We start from the raw sequence: 16,958 nt of genomic DNA, 5'->3' as shown, positions 1-16,958 counted from the left end.
TTCAAAGAGAGGCAAAAAGCCATCTGATGAATGCATCATCAAAGAGCCATGATCACGATGCAAACAGATCACAAGTGTGTATGTGAATGACAACTCATCAGCTCCTCAATGGAAAATATTGATTTTGTTCAATATAATATGGAATATCTGGACTGACTAACCTGCTGTGCATGACATTCAACACATGCTCAGAAAACAACACGTACAGAGAGTAACAACACTCCCTGATGAATATGCTGCAGTGAATGAGAGTGTGCGTCCTGTGTGTGTAGTGCTGGTTGTGTGATGAGAGCAGCGTGGCTCACACATGTGCCGAGCTCAGGGCATTTCACTTATTCCCCAGCTTAGCACCGGATTTGCCCCCCACAATGGGGTCGTGGCCGCGGCGTCTGACCCCCGCTCGAACTCCTGCGCTGCCCGACACAGTGGCTGCAGACATGTACGGATACATGAACGCATGCTTTTGCATGGGCGCACATGCATATTGTTTTCTCTGTGTGAGGTTTGACCCCTTTCTGCCTGTCACTGCGACTCTTTGGCCTTCATCAGACACACTGGTCTCACGTACAGTAAAGCCAGGTGGAATGTGGAAAACAGTCTTCTTAAAATTCAAGACATTACAATTATGACTTAGATCTTTACTTAGTTTGTTTTAACAGATTTTTCCTCAATCCTTTTCAAACCTCTTCACCAATGACTAAACTGCAGACTATTTCTTTTATATCTGATACACACAATGAATTCAGCTGAGTTTCTATACTGAGTGGGGAAAGTATGGAATTTGATTTTAGTAATTTCCAGGTCTGGATAAGAAGGGCAAAAAAGAAGAGAGAGTATAAAAAAAGAGTTTCAAGACTATGGCCCCTATTTGCTTTTCTACAGTAGAAAATTCAGAATTTACAAAATGAATTGATCATAGAAGCTGAGTTTTTTCATGACCTTTGGAGCAGACAGCCAGTGCAGCCAAAGTGTTTACACTGTGTGAGAGAGCGCGGTCAGTTCTCTGGACACAGTGAATAAACACAAAGACATTACTGTGATTTAACCTTTGCAGTAAGCCATTCAACTCACTTTTGGTTCTTATTTATAAAAGAAACTTAAAAATATTGTGGGTCTAATAATATAAAAAATAATTTGATTATAGGTAGCACCAGTTAGTTTACTTCCTCTTTGGGCAGAGATGCTTGAAAGGTGAATGTCATCCAACGAAGCTTCTGTTTTGCACCAATTAAAACACTGACATTGTAAAGGACGTGATTCTATCTCAAATTGTTTTCAATATAAAACTCAGAGAAATTATTTCAATGTATTTAACATCAATTTTTGAATATTCTCAGCACATTTTAACAATACCATGGTAATATTGATAACTGTGATAATTTTGGTCACTATATTTGTCATATGAAATTTTCATACCTTTTCAACTGTACAAGTGGAGGCGGCTGCAATAGTGCACCATATGCAAGAGCAGAAGCACTGTAGTCTTGTCACAGCATCCTTTGCAACGTGAGTCACAATGTTTTTGGCCCAACCCTGAACTTCTCTGGGTTTGGTGTTGATTGATTTGTTTTTTTGTTTGAACTACAGGACCCAGCTATGATCTTTGGGTAACTATTTTTTTTACATTCTAAACATCTAGCTATTTGTACACATGTCAAACATGGTCTGACAATTTACAGTGAAGTCTGGAAAAGTCTGGATTTTTGAAATGGAAAACATGTAGGACCCTGATCCAGTGTCTACACCTTTCAAAACAAACCCAGCAAATCCTTAAATTTATAAAAAATAAATCAATTCTAGAGTGGACCACAAAATTACATCATACACTACTAAAAACAATACTGAAATGTATTCAAAATTAATATAATAAAATACTGCAATCTATCCAAAAACATCAAGAATTTTATGGTACTAATAAAATGACTGTATATCCAAATGCAATAGTTTTACTGTCATAGTATGATGCTGTTTCTTCACATGTACAGTATTACTGGGCTGATTCCTTTCATTAATTGATAAATCGCCTTTGCAGCAGACTCTGTGACTGGTGACCAGCTCACCTCTCGTAGTTCCTGCACAAGTGCATTGAGTCTCTCGTTCTCAGCCTGGGCGTTGGATGCCACAGAACGGCTTTGCGTCACCTCCATCTGCAGCTCCAGCAGACGGCCCATGTAGTAGGCCTCCTTACAGGCGGACTCCTGCAGCAACGTCTCCTCGTTGGTCTCCCCATCCTCTGCCACTTTGCGCTGGTTGGTGTAAGCCTGGCCGAACGCCTAGGGACAAAGAAGAGGAGGGACGTCAGAGGAAGGGCACAGAGCAGAACCAATGCAAAAATAATAATAATTAAAAAAAGAAGAATAAACCGACCAACAACCATCTTTTGCAAAGTCAAAATTGAAATGACACTGATACAAATCCTGTCATATAACATCAACATCCTAATCCATGTGAGGGATTTGCACCCACTGGCATGTAGAGTAAATCCGGCACATTCTTCACAGTTACAGCCACTAGGCGTACCCCTGCTGTACTTTTGACCACTGACAGCACTCTGTCCCTCAAGGATACCTGCTTTCTGTCTATGTGGGATGATGTTTCACTGTGATCAATAGACACACTGTTCCCATTTTCCTGACACAGGTTTTCACGGCACTGAGAGCTGACTTGTCATGATAAAGGAGCCAAGGCTTGATTGAGAAAATCAAAGCTCGCATCAACAGCAAAACAGGCTTTCCATACTAGACTGTACCCAGGGCCGGCCCTGTGCAGAATTCGATTTAGGGGTCCCCCTCCGCCTCAGGGCTGCCTTCACATACTGTAAACCCCTGCCCGCTCAAATGCACACACAACAACGGAAGAATGATTCATTCATTCAAATGTTCAAATGTCTACTGACAAAAATAGTTTTATAACCCAACAGAGCAGGCTTATATTCACTCAGCCTTACTAAAAGAATAATGATTTATAATGACAGAGCAGGAGGAGGACAACAAAATGCATCTTTTTTTTTTTTAAATTGTGACTTTAGTTAACATGGGCAAATCTAATTTTGAAAACTTAAGAGCAGACAAAGCTTTGGGGACACCCTTAGGGGCCCTGGGCCCGAGGTTGGGAAACAATGGTTTAAATCATCTGTATGTCAGCTGGCATGTTTTTCCCCTTCTACAGTTTTTAATTTTAAAAGGGCAGCAAACACACAGGACTGATCTGGTGTTAATTTGCACTTATATTCAAATTGCCAGACGCAAATTTATTGCATGACATCAGGTCTGACAGAGGAATCTGGAATTCTTTTTTTTTTTTTTTTTAAATGATAGTATTAGCTAGTCAGCCTATTAACATAATATTGTGTTTTTTTTGTGATATATTATTGTCAGTGGTAATCATATGAAAACAAAAAAGGTCTTTTGTGCTTAGTTGTGGCCGACTCTGATTGTACCAAACTACTGCTGCAGCAAATGCACAAAAGCTCGGTTGTCACATTGGAATTCAGAGATATACAGTTACTTCGGGCAAGGTTAAGAGAATAACATATCATATCTATTGTATCTGTGTGTGAATCTGCACTATTTCCCTGACGACTTTGCCAGAATTTCTCGTAACCACACACTCCTCGACACACATGCAGCAGCTGCCTCAGTGGTTCGATAAATACTATGAACCATCCTTCACTTTCTCAGCAGACCAGTGGAAAAAAAAAGGCCATGCTGCCCGCAGTGGCCTCTGTGACAATGGATCAATACTGCCTGCCCTGAATTATATTTTATGGTTTACAATGGCCACATGAAACTGTAAACAATACAGCTTGCACAGTTATCACAGTCTTCAAGACGCAGTTCCTGGACAGAGTTACCCGACCGATGCATTCCTAAATCATAAGGGATCCATATTTTTTGGCCTTGAGTATTAATAATTCACAGAGAGTCCTCCCAATCCTCCCTCAACATAATAACAACATTTTCTCGGTTCGAGATGAATCATTTATAAGGTACAAGCATCTGTTATTTGGAGAAGACATGAGCTCCAGTGTGCAGCTGTTTAACTCTTCTAGGTCATTTTTCATCTTTCTATTTACTTCTGATTCATGAGCTAACAGGTTAAGTGAGCAGCTTGCAGCACATCGAGGTCCTGTTGTTGGACAGGGGCGATTTATGACAGCCAGAAATCTACTTTAGTCCAGATCTTGGAGTATAAAGAGTGCTGGCACGGAGAGGAGGGGTTGACTTGTGAACAGTCATGTAATGCCTAAGCGGGGCTGAGCTCATTACTGTCATCACCGCAAACTTCATTTTGAAGGGTCAGTCTCATGGTGAGATCAGCGCTTTGATTTATTAATACACCTAAGGATCAGTGTGTCACACATAAGTCAGGACAACAACATCAGCAGCTGATTTCAAGACAGAAAAAGGGACAAACAACCGCAGAAGACATTCAGATTTACCATTATAGATTTATTTGACCAGCAGTTCAAGGTTACAAGGCCTCTGAAAGGGATATGACTGCAATGGAGCCAACGTTGTAGAGATAGTGCTAGTATCTGTTTGCCTTTCCTACTCATTTTACTTTGGCGCTAACCACGTCACTTTTCCAGCAGTTGGGAAATAACAGACTATTCTTGGTCTTGAGAGGCTGCAGCTTTTATTAACTGGCACACTGTCGACTGTACTGTACATTTACTGTCACACTGACAACTTCATGCTAAGTTTAAGTTTCTGCTCTGCCGCTCGCTCTCCCTCACTTGCACATTGCACAAATTTCTGCACTGCCTTATTCTTTAGAGGTGCTGTGCTGCTCTTATGAAAGTATGCATCAATACTGTCCGATGAAAAGCAGTCATGGTAAACTGCCATCCTACAGGAATATGTTGCTTATGATGGTAAGAAGGACTTTTTTTGCACAGATTAAACAACTGATATATAAAATGAGGCAGTTTTCCTTAAATTAGATGAAAATTTTGTATATTGAATCACAGTCTCTATATCATGACGCCTATCATATCGCCAAATTCTTGTCAACACCCAGCCCTGTTACTTAATGAGGCAGACCAGCTGTTTCCCTGTTTTCTGTTTATGCTAAGCTATGCTAACAGGTTGAAATAAGTGTACTTCCCAAAATGCTGTGCTATAGTTTTAACTGAAGCAACATAAATTAGTGTGTAGTTGCGTGTGAGTGAATGAGAAATGCCAATTTACCGGCAGAGAGATTTGAACACCACCTAATTAGCTTTATTGACCCCCTCCCTCTGTCACACGGGACCTTCTGTTTGAAAATTCATCACCAGCCACCAGCAGAGCAACAGTAAATGCTGATTAAACAATAGATCACTGGCCAAAAAGCTAAAATTAATTAAAATGATACACACACTTTTTTTATGTAAATGTAAAGTCAGACTACATCTACATGCTGTAAATCAGGTAAATAAAGAGCTATTCAATCAGAGAGACACTGATTCCCTCGGTAGGAGGATTTATTCAAATCCTAAGACGCTTTTGTTTTCCTTGTGAATTACAAATGTAACATTTAGCATGTGAATAAGAGCCAGTAATAATCAGTCCAGTAAAACAGCTGTAAAAACAGAACATTTAGCTATTCAACCATAAGTACTGTCCGTAAGGACTTTCTTTGTAAGGACTCGAAAACACTCAGCAAAAAAAAAAGATGAAATTTCACTCTCATTTTCCCTCTGCATCTCTCTTTGCACCTCTTTTATGTTCACACTCTCTTGTTCACTCGCCTCCGCGCCCTTCTCCTGCTCTCCGGGGAGGCGCAGTGTGATTGTAGTGAATGATTAAGAGGGAGGGCCTCAGGAACAAAACAGCTGATTAATTCTAAGCACTGTGCGACTGAATGAGCTTGCATTCTTGCTTCAGACAAGAGGCTGTCAACGACCGAGCGGGCCTCACAGCAACAGCTTGGCCACGCAGGAGGACAAACGAAAAATCTGGACCCATAGTGTCCCGCTGATGCACTAGTATCATTAAGTCGAGAGAGAGACAACAAAGATTCACCTAAAGTGCAAAGTATGCGAACAGAGTTGACTAGAAGTAAAATGCAACAGTTTACAGGTTCTTAGTCATACTGTACTGTGACTGGAGGCCAGTACAAAAGATGAAGGGCTGGGGATTATTTGAAATATTTTGATGTTACAATCATGCCCGAGTTTTCTTTCTTAGCTTGAGGAATATGTCTGCAAAATTTAGTAAAATATGTCAAACTAAACAATGCATAGCTGTTACATGTCTTAACTCAATAGTTGGTGACTTAATGGCTGTCTTGCTGAGGGTTAGATGAGAGAATTAATACCATTTTTATGTCTATATGCTAAATATGAAGCATCAGACAGCAGCAGTTAGCTTAGCTTCAGCTTAGTATAAAAAACTAGAGGCAGAGAGAACCAGCTCGGCTGGCACAGTCTAAAACAAAATCCATGAACCAGTAAATCTAAAGCTCACTAAGTAACACGTCATATCTTGTCTCTCTAATACGAACAAAACTTAAGTTTATGTGCAGGCTTTTTTTCTTGGCTGTTAGTCGGACGAATGACCTGACACGACGTTGCATCTAACAGAGACTTCAGTCAAGTCCCCACATAAAAAACAGAAACTCTTATTTTACACTTTGTGTTTTGTACAGTTGAATGAAGAGGACAAGCTGTTTCCAACTGTGCAAAAACTTGCCTAATACCAAAATTAAAAAAAACATGAAATCTCTCCAAGAACTCTGTGTCTACTTTCAAAACTCTACAGACACACTTCATTCAGTATTCAGACCTGATAGTGTGTGGCAGAGCAGAACTACACAGCGACAGACACACAGACAGGAAGACCGTCCTGATTGCAGCCGGTGATTCAGCAGCAACTCATCCTTTGCTCAGAATCGGTGGGCCCTGGATGTGCAACGAGAGGCAGATGGTTTCATAACAAGCCTCCTCCATGGGCTGAGCCGTGCTCCTCCAAGTCTGCCCGCTCCATCTGCCTCCTGCTCCTCTTAGAGGAAGTCACAGTGAGCGACACTGATGGCTGAGGCTGAGCATTTACATACAACGGAGCACGGTATGCACTGGCCCTCCTGACGCTGTTGCACCACAGCTTCTGGTGGGCTAAAAATAACACAGTGACACCTCTGCATTTTTCAGGCTAATGACATGAACTTCACTGACAATACTGCATGCTGCATCATTATAGTGATGGATGTGCAACGGGCCTGTATCTGTGTCCTAATTGGCAAACATAACACAGTTATTCAAGTCAGACAACATGTGAAGAACAGCACAGAAGATTAAAGTTTAATACCATTTCCTCGGGATGATATTAATATGGAGCCTCATTGGCAGCTTGTTCGGTTTTGTGTACTGGAAACCCCATAATGCATTCAACCTTGAGGCTCCTCGGCCTTCTGTGCCTCAGTGGATAAAGTCCAGACAATAGAGCCCCCTTCTATAGATATTCACCCCTGGGGCCATGGAAAAAGAAGCAGACAGAGGGAACAAACCCACTGCTGCACCAGTGTGAGAGGAGGAGCTTGTGCAACCCTGAAATCCTTCCCTGTCTCACTCCAGCTCCTAATGAGGAGTCAGGGGAGGACCTGTGGGTGAGTGATCTCGTATGTGTGTGTACAGCACATACAGCAGGAGTCTATTTTTACACCCAGGAGGGAGAAGTTGAGTGAGCTATTTCTACAAAACTAATTACTCTCCACCAAATTTTTAATTATGGGGATGTACCAGGTCTAACCAGCTGAATACACCGTAGAAACAAGCTAGCAGGGAGTCTAGATTTGATTAAAATTTAAAGGTTACAGAGCAAAGCTGAGAGCTAAATGCTACATGCTAGATGGTGGGGTTTAAATTCAAACAGAGGAGAAATGTGGACACAGGCCAGAATAACAAGGGATCTATTTATGTGTCCTTGTGTATTTAAATTTGAATTAATTTGTATTTTAATTAAATGATCTAGATTAGCTACTGTATTAATAATGGCGGTAGCCCTCTTGTGCTATCCTTAATTATCTGATAATCACTATACAATCATTAATTGATGCATAATGTGAGAGAAAATTAAATTAGACTGAAGATTTAAATTGTACCATGATAGATGTGGATTAAAGTGAGATCAAAATCAATTAGCTGTACCAACCCATTCATATTTTATGAATGTACAAGTTGAGAAGTGCACCAATTTTATTGCTCAATTTGAGAGAGGGCAGCCTTAAATTTAGATCCCGAAAATGATTTAAATCAAGCAGAATGCGTGCCAAGCTCTAATCTCTGTCCGCTATTCCAATATTTTGATAAATTACGGGGGGGAGCGGAGCTGAGGGTATTAGTCAAGTCATAAGAAGGAAAATTCTTATGAAAAACACACATACTAACAGACATGTACACAGAAAGAGACACACACACTGTTGTGTCCTGGCCAGATGGTCGGCACAGCCAACCACATCAGGGATTTCAGTACCATGGAGAGAGACATGCAGGCCTGTTGCTGAGAAGCCACACAGCTGTCAGTCGTCATGAAGAGAAATGTGTGTGTGGAAATGTGTGTGTTTGAGAGAGAGTGAGATCGCATAGGTAGATAGAAAGATAAATACTGTAGACAGAGAACGAGGGAGAGAGAAAGATAGACAGAGAGATTGTTTATTGCTGGAACATGTTCCTGCATGCCAGGAACTGTGTGAGATCATTTGTTCATATTTAAGTCAGTCACTTTGTCTGATGATCAGTTGTAAAGCAGGAGTGTTTGAGACTGAGCCAAATAATCCATTAAAAAAACCACAAAGACCAACAGGAACAAAACTAGAATTTGCCTCACACTTGAATACCTCTGTGAATCAGCCAAGTTGCAGCTTACATCCATGTTTGTCTAGACTCATTATGTCATCATCATCATCATGTGTAGCGTACTGTAGATTTTAAAGGAAGTGTAGTTTTTGCAAAATTGAAATGATCACTATAGTGATGCATGATTCCAGTAAATGATTTCCAATGAGAAACATGCTGTCTTCACGCATATCTGGAGTCCAAGTGAACATTTGTACCAAATTTGAAGAGATTCTGTCATGGTGTTCCTGAGATATCATGTTTGCAGGACTGGGACGGATGTTCAAGGTCACATTGATCTTGACCTTTGACCTCTGAATTCTAATCAGTCCATCGTCGAGTCCAAGTAGATGTTGGCGCCAAATTTAAAGAAATCCTATCAAGGCATTCTTCAGACGTTACGTTCACAAGAATGGGACAGACAGATGTACGTATGGACAACTCGATGTCTCTGGCCTCACCAGTCAAAACAAAACAACACACACATGACATAAAGATACACACATCAGCCTGAGGTTAGTGGACAAAACAACAAGATTTATACCTGACTCACTCACTCCTTTTGACAGATACATGTTTGACTGCACACAGCCGAACAGGAAGGAGAGAGTTGAGTTTCCATTTCACAAAGTCTCTGTGACCTGTTAGTTTAATTACAAATTAAACTGATGATGCAGTTTCTACAGTTTGGTTAGGAAATAACCTTCACATTATGTTGCAAATTTTAGTTATGTCCATTAAAACAAATCCTCTGAATGATTATTCTTTAATAGAAATACTCACTGCTGCAGTGTCTCTGAATACCAACAACTATATATTACTATATATAACTATACTCCAGCTGTTCAGTACTAGAGCTGCACAGAGATGGTCATTATCTGTATCTGTATCTGTTCAAGCAACAAAATTATCTGTCTCTGTATTAGTACTCGGAGAGACAACCTGAAGTGGGTGTGGTTTATGCCAGATGTCACATTAAATCAGGCAAATGTTGTAGTTTCTAACAAAATAGTTAAGAAAAAGTTAAAAACTTAAAAAGTATAAAAGAAAAATCAGTTTCCAACATATTATTTGTGCTTTCCCAAATAATGTATTCAGATTTGGTTGGGGGACTCACCAGAGACATATTTAAAAAAGGAGAATGGTCCTGAATTTGAGTCAAACGACAAAAACACAACACAACACCCTACATTTCCCAAAATCCAACTCAACAGCATATTTCATTAGATTGTCCCTGCCTCTTATAAGACCACTCCTTTCAAACTACACACTTCCTGTTTGTGATGCAGCCTTCCTGTTAAAATATTTAAGCCTAAAGTAAGATAACCCTGATAACATCACCTGGGTAATTTTTTCCCTCCTACTTTAAAAAGAGCGCCCCTTTAAATGGAAGTTATTAAGCATCACACAGAAGTTATATTTACTCTAGCATCCAATAATAATAACAATAATAATAATAATGATGATGTCAGATATCTGTAATTTATTTACCATAACAGTGTCACATCAGGGAGTGAGGAAGGAAGTCACTACACATAACTAAACGGAACATAAATAAAACTTTAGTATTATCTCATTAATGAACATGATCTCTGCCTGAGTCATCTCAGATAGATTTTCATCAGCTATGGTGGTTGAAGATAATAACTCCCATGATCCCACGCTACTTCACAACAACATCAAACTACATCTTTTGTGATTGTTTTAATGAGAGAGACCCTTAGTGGCAAAACTAACATATTGTGCATCTTAAAAGACATTTAATACATACAATTCATATTTGGCTTAGTATATTTACTGTTCTAAAGAAACTGTGATGTACTTCAGAGCCACATCCATGATGAGCCACTGAAGTAGATTTAAGGGAAACATTGCCCTGGCACACGTTGCCCTTTAGCAAGGGCACAGAATCGTCCCCATGTGCTTCTCGGCCTCGGGGAAAAGTGCCAAGTCAAGAGATCTGTCATCTATAAAAACACACAAGCACATTTTCACAATGAGGGGAAGCTGGGTAATCACAGCCCAGCAAGAATGGAGGTCAGTCACACTAACGCAATTAACAAATAAAGCAAGCGATTAGACGTAATCACATTATAAAAAATTACAACTGGGACATTTCAGCCACACGTAAAATCTGAATCGTTTATGCATACACAATGTAGTTTTTTTTTGTCCTTTGTGAAGCTGAAATTATATAATAATCACTGGATATTGTGTACATTACTAAAAGTTTTATGTGTTCATGTGCTTTAAATCACCAGGAGCCCTCCACTGAATCCACATGAATGTTTATAGTTTATCATTATAAAGCTGAGTGCTCAGGCATGCTCTACTGCACCATTTAAAGCTCCTCTATTTAATGAATTACTGTCTACATAAACACTGAGCTAGCATAATATGAATATTTTATAGACAGTAAGGAGGGTAGATGCGAAATGTCCTGCTTTCTGTTCCTCCTTACAGAAATGCTATTTAGCGCAATGAAGCCTATTATTCCTCTCATAACAATATGCTATTATACTGGCACTCGAGGAAAAAAATATATAATGTAGGATAAGAGCTGAAAAAAATGCCTTAATGTGCTTTATAGTGGAAAATCCCAGCCGGTTACAATAAATCCGTAATAGTATCACATCTGTCGCTTTCTCACCAACACAATGTGTACAGTACATGACGCTGAAAGGTCTGCCAGGGGACAGGCTGTGTTCCGTTAAAGAGACGTGGATTGTTAAAGTGATTCAATTTGGCTCAGGTCTGCTCATGATAAGAAGAAAGCTTGGATTATTTCCCAGAATGCCTATCACTTGAGTGTGCTCAGTCTGTGTCTGGCTGAATGGACATTGAATTGGTAGACAGAGAGGCAGCTGGGCGTACGATTTGTTTGCCTGATCCCAAATGACTCTTCATGTCCCATTATTTCTCCTCAAATTCAGCTTTATATTCTTCTCTCCTGCTAACTCTGTCCATTATATCATAAATTCAGCACACTGACCCAGTGTGAAATTAAACTGTGGGCCATTAACTGCTCCATGATAAGCCATTATATCTTCCACAGTGTATTTTTTTCATAATCTACGGTCACAATACAAAGAGGCATACAGGATCTTTTACTTTGTCGAGCAGTAACAAAGTGCACAGACTGTACCAGCTGTAACTATGTAGTGTTCTCTCTGTTTGGTAATATGCCCTGCAGTAGACCAAGAGCAAGTCGACCACAAAAACACATGTCCTACCCTTTAGGCCACCCCAGCACACAAATAAATATTACAAAATACACATGGCCACAGGACAATGGTCCTGCACTTCACTGGTATTCATCCGTGACTCCTGCCATTCATTTGCAGATAGAACAAGCACCATTAGCCTGGAAGGGAGAACAACAAAAAGCTCTGAGTGAGACAGACCAGTCGAGACTTTAATACAGACAGTGTCCTGACACAGACAGACAAGGAAGGAAGAGCAAGAGCAGAAAGACGTTTCCAGTTCAATTTAAAATGAAATATCACAGAGAAAACAACAAGTCATCACATTTCAGAGTACAGTGAACACATCTTTCATGATAATTAAAGCTACTACAAGGAACTTTCATATTTTACTGGGGGCTCATGTGGCCTGGGAAAATATAAACAAGGCTTGTTTCATCTGATTTCACTGAGAATTCAACTTGGTGGCACACATTAAGAATAACATATAGAACAAACCCAATTCAAACATGTATAGAAATAGCAAATCTCACAGACCAACTTATGAATGTCATATAGAGGCATCAGTAATAAACTGAGACTGTTTCATGACCAGTTAAAAACTCATTGTAGCAGCTTTAAGTTATTTACTGATCATCAATCATAAATGAAGTAGCTGAGCTAACATTGTATTTTTACACCACAGTCTTAGGTATTAGTCTTAGATATTGTTCTTTTGTGTCCTGTCCAGTGAATACAGAATACTGAAAATTAGCTTACAGTTAATTCTGGTACAGCTGAGGAGCTGTGAATTGTCCCTGTCAATTAAATAAATAAAATAAAATAAAATACAGATGACAAACCAACAATGTATGTACCCTAATATGGTCTTACTTGACACTTACTTGACTTAATCCTCTAGTTATTATAATATTATATTATTATATTATTATTATATTGCCCCAGATTTCTTTGGATTTCTATTTCCATGGTGGAAAAAAAACACAAACTTCTTATTATGGCATTTTACTTTAAAAATGACTGAAACAATTAACCAGTTATCAAAATTGTTGCTAAAACAACAAAACATCTGTAATTGAAACAAGTAAACCATCTTGCCGGTGCAAAGAGCTTGGACAAATCCTACTGATCCTACATTTAATTGACCATTTGTTTTAGTTGTATGAGGAACAATCTACTTTTGCTTTTTCATGAGTTGAAAAGAAAGATCAGCTTCAGCTCATGACAAATACAATACAGAAATTTACGCAGTCAGCCACACATTCTTTAACGTGTAATATCAATGTGTCCTCAGTGTTACAGCATTTCAGGTTTGCTCAAGTCAGGTGTCCAGCAGCCAAATCACAGTTTAAATACATTACAGAGCAGTGTGGGTATTTTTGCGTCTGAAGGTGTGTAACTATGTGAGTGAATAAGTGCCACAATAACAAAGTAAAGCTGTGTCCCAGACACATCCTCTCCCTCAGGGCACAACCTGATAAACACAGTGATTCACTGAGGCTCATAGATTCATGAACACTGAACTAACAGAACAAACACAGCTAAATGAAAGCTTTGAGTTATCATGGTCCCTCAGGTCTAACACAGCAGTACAAACGGCCTATTTTATCATTTTTACGCCCTTGCTATTCTTAAACCCTGTCAATTTCTTTCTTTTTGCTGCTAATCTCTCAAAAGGTCAAATATTTCCACTCAAATATTTTTATCCATCCTTGTCCAGAATCCTTTAAGTGCCTCTTCCCTCCATCATAATCCTCCTACATGACATCAGACCCTTTCCATTATGATCTTTAACTAAGTCCTGAATCTCCTCAGTCAGGCGAACGTTCAGGGACTTGCCTGGGGTGAAGAAGAATTAGAGCGCTAATGTGGGGAGTGTGTCGATCCACCCACTCTGTCTGCTCTTTGCTCCACACCTCCCTCCCTCCTTTCTACAGTCCCTCAGCTCTTTGTTTGACTAAGTGCTGTTCCATGGGCCGGACGGGCCGGACGGGCTGGACGAGTGTGCAAGAGTAATGAGGTTGGCGAAGAGAAATAAAAAGATGGAGGTGTTTGAGAGCTCGCAGACTGATTGTTATTCTGTGTTGGTGCCAGCAGACGCACCCAGAGAGGCAGCCAGAGAGACAGCGACAGGAGACGGATTCAACTGATAACATTGTCTCCTCTCTCTGTAGTGGGTCTCTGCTGATAAAGAGGACTCAGCCGAGCCAGACAAACACAGAGTACAATGGACAGGCCGGCCTGCACACACTGACCCTCTTGGTATTGACACATGGGGCCTCTGGGTGACTCAGTGCTTTTGTGCAGCTACAGGAGAGCCTCCATGCTCATCCTGCAGACCTGTGGGAATACAGACTAAGAAGATGATGTCAGCAGTAGCATTTCATCAGGCACACAGAAGTCTTAACTCCTCGCTCTCTCTCTCTCCTCTCCTCTGTTTTTAATTTGGTTCCATACTTTTTCTCTATAAATCAACCTCTTTACCAGCTAATTTCACCAGTTATGCTTGATAACTGATTTGTTTTCTTCATTTATAAGGCAACAAGACTAAAGCCCCCCTACACTGGGCAACACATCCACTAACATCTGGATTTTGTCTTGAGTGGGAAGGTTACAATCTGCATTTATTCAAATGACTCTGCAGTAATCATTGGCTGAGGTAAAAAAAAAAAATTCCCCTGTGTTCTGATTGGCTGTTATCTTGGGGTGGCCAGTGCCCCCGATGACCTGTCCCCCCGCCCCCGAAACACCCCTGACCACAACAACATATACAGCTGTGTACATCCTCCTTCTCAGCTCCTTCGGTTGTCTGACCTAACTTGACATCAGCTCTGTTGTGATGGAGGACAGGGTTAATTAAATGGGTTAACTATGGGATGATTTAATGCCTGCCTACTCCTCTACGTCCCCTAACAGGGTAAAAGTGACAAAGATGGATCCTCTGACCCTGATCCTGTGTCACACTCCCATTACAAGTGCATGTTTGGTTATGTGTGTGCTCATGCATGCCAGTGTGTATGTGCACTTTAATTGCGATGAGGGCCGGAGAGGCAGGAACTTCAGAAGATTCTTCCTCTACATCGTTGCTGGATATAATGGCCTCTGGTCATCTAGATAGGAGGCTTCTCTTTACCCAACATGCAGAGATGATAAGCATGAAAGAAGACTCTAGCTGGAACTAAATTGCTTTTGTCTAGACACAACCAAGGCAGAATAACTGAAGTCAGCGATGCTCGACGGCGCTAATCTAATTTTTGTTAACAATAAAAATAAATATAGGCAGCAGATGCCACAACCATACTTCTTATTCACACAAGGAAGACCTTTGAGTTGCAAAAACAAAAGTTTTCCCTGTGAGAGGACAGGCTGCTGTTTTTGCTATGGTTTCAGAGTTTGCAGCACACACAGCTAAAGTAGACGACTAATCAATACAGCAGCCTGCAGGCAGGGGAGTCCTGTTCCCTCTTCCCTCTTTCCAACTACTGTATTTCACTGCAGCAAAAAGGGAGCTTTCTGAAAAACATAATCTATGCAGGGCTGGGCAGGCCTGAAGGGTCTCTGCAGAGAGAACAGCTTCATTAAGTCCTCCTCTCTTTCATGTGAGGATCATGAGGTTGTGGACAGGCACAACGGAAAAGAATCAGATTCAAATAACCGGGCAAAATCACGCAGTATTTTTGATTCTGAATCATTCTATAAGCAGCGATCAGTCCCCACTTTCTCTCCACCTCCCATCCTCTCCATCAATTCAACACAACCATAAAAACCTGAAACAACAAAGAAACCCTCAACACCACCACCACCACCACCACTCTATCCTGTCGCCCCTCCCTCTTTGGTCTCAATCATAACATCCACACCCAGCCTCCCTCTTTAACCTCTTCTGCTACACATGCAGAGACAGGAGGAAAAAAAACAAAAGGCACAGCCACACACACTCATGCAGGAAAAGTGGTCCCAACGTGTGACTCAACCACAAAGACAAATGACCTTCTCTTCAGGCCCTGACAAAACACCTGCATATCAACCCTCCCACATACAAAACACCAGAGGCCGAACACAAGGGCAGACCGGTCCTTATCTATATGCTCAACTGCATCCCTGAGCCTGTTGCTGAGGTCACAGGTCAACACCAGCAAACCTGCAGCAGGACACACCTTCTTTCCCAACAAACAACAATGTCAGTTAAACTGAAAGAACAATATGGCTACACTTCTTTATTAGACAACAGTCATGGAGGGGGCTTTAATAAGTTGCCTATATTACACCAAAAAATCACAACTCTCTTTTGCAGGTTTCACTTGTTCCCATGATTTCATTGCAAAAACCTGAGTCCTGGTCCTGGAGGGACTGACTGTAGGCTGATAATGTGATTCCTCAAAGAAGTAGCCACTGGTCTTGGCTACAACGACAATTCTGACAGCTGAATGAAGAAAGTGTGTAGCAGATAAGTGATTTCACTTTAGTTTACAGCACAGTTCTATTGTAATGTAGCCCTATTTACTCTCTTATAAAGTCTAATAATGGTTTAACACTGTGTAATCTAATAGAGAACATATCATTTCTCATTTTTGTCTAATTTAATACAAAGAACAGCTTGTTAAGTCTTATTGGTATAGTGTAAATAAAGTGCAACGTTCTACAGTATCATTTCCTCTAAAAGCTTTGTAAGTGACTGATTCTCTATAGCTGTTTCCTCTGACCCAACCACTGAAGAAATTACATTAACATTTCATCAACATGCATTTACTTGCACAACACATGCTACAGTACACACAATAGTGCGCAGCTTAGCTCACACATGATGCGCTTTCACCACACAGAGCAGAAATCGATGCATAATTCCCACTTCACTCCAGGGAGGGATCATAGGGGAGCGTGGGAGGGGGGCAGAGGCATGGGGGGGAGCACCACAGGACATGAGGAGGGGTAGGGTG

General features: G+C 40.6%; 1 protein-coding gene across 6 annotated transcripts in view; it reads right to left on the bottom strand.

The window, feature by feature from the left end:
* Positions 1–16,958, bottom strand: part of bicd1a (bicaudal D homolog 1a) — a 45,689-nt gene that overhangs the window by 18,987 nt on the left and 9,744 nt on the right. For all 6 annotated transcript variants that reach the window (XM_084734234.1, XM_084734235.1, XM_084734237.1 and 3 more), the window contains exon 2: positions 2,061–2,273. In XM_084734234.1, the coding sequence (XP_084590360.1) occupies positions 2,061–2,273 (213 nt within the window). The remainder of the gene's footprint in view (positions 1–2,060; positions 2,274–16,958) is intronic.

This window comes from Lutjanus erythropterus, chromosome 13 (genome assembly GCF_056507025.1).
Source record: "Lutjanus erythropterus isolate fLutEry1 chromosome 13, fLutEry1.hap2, whole genome shotgun sequence".
Taxonomy (NCBI): Eukaryota; Metazoa; Chordata; class Actinopteri; order Lutjaniformes; family Lutjanidae; genus Lutjanus; species Lutjanus erythropterus.
This window is presented reverse-complemented; position numbering and strand designations above follow the sequence as displayed.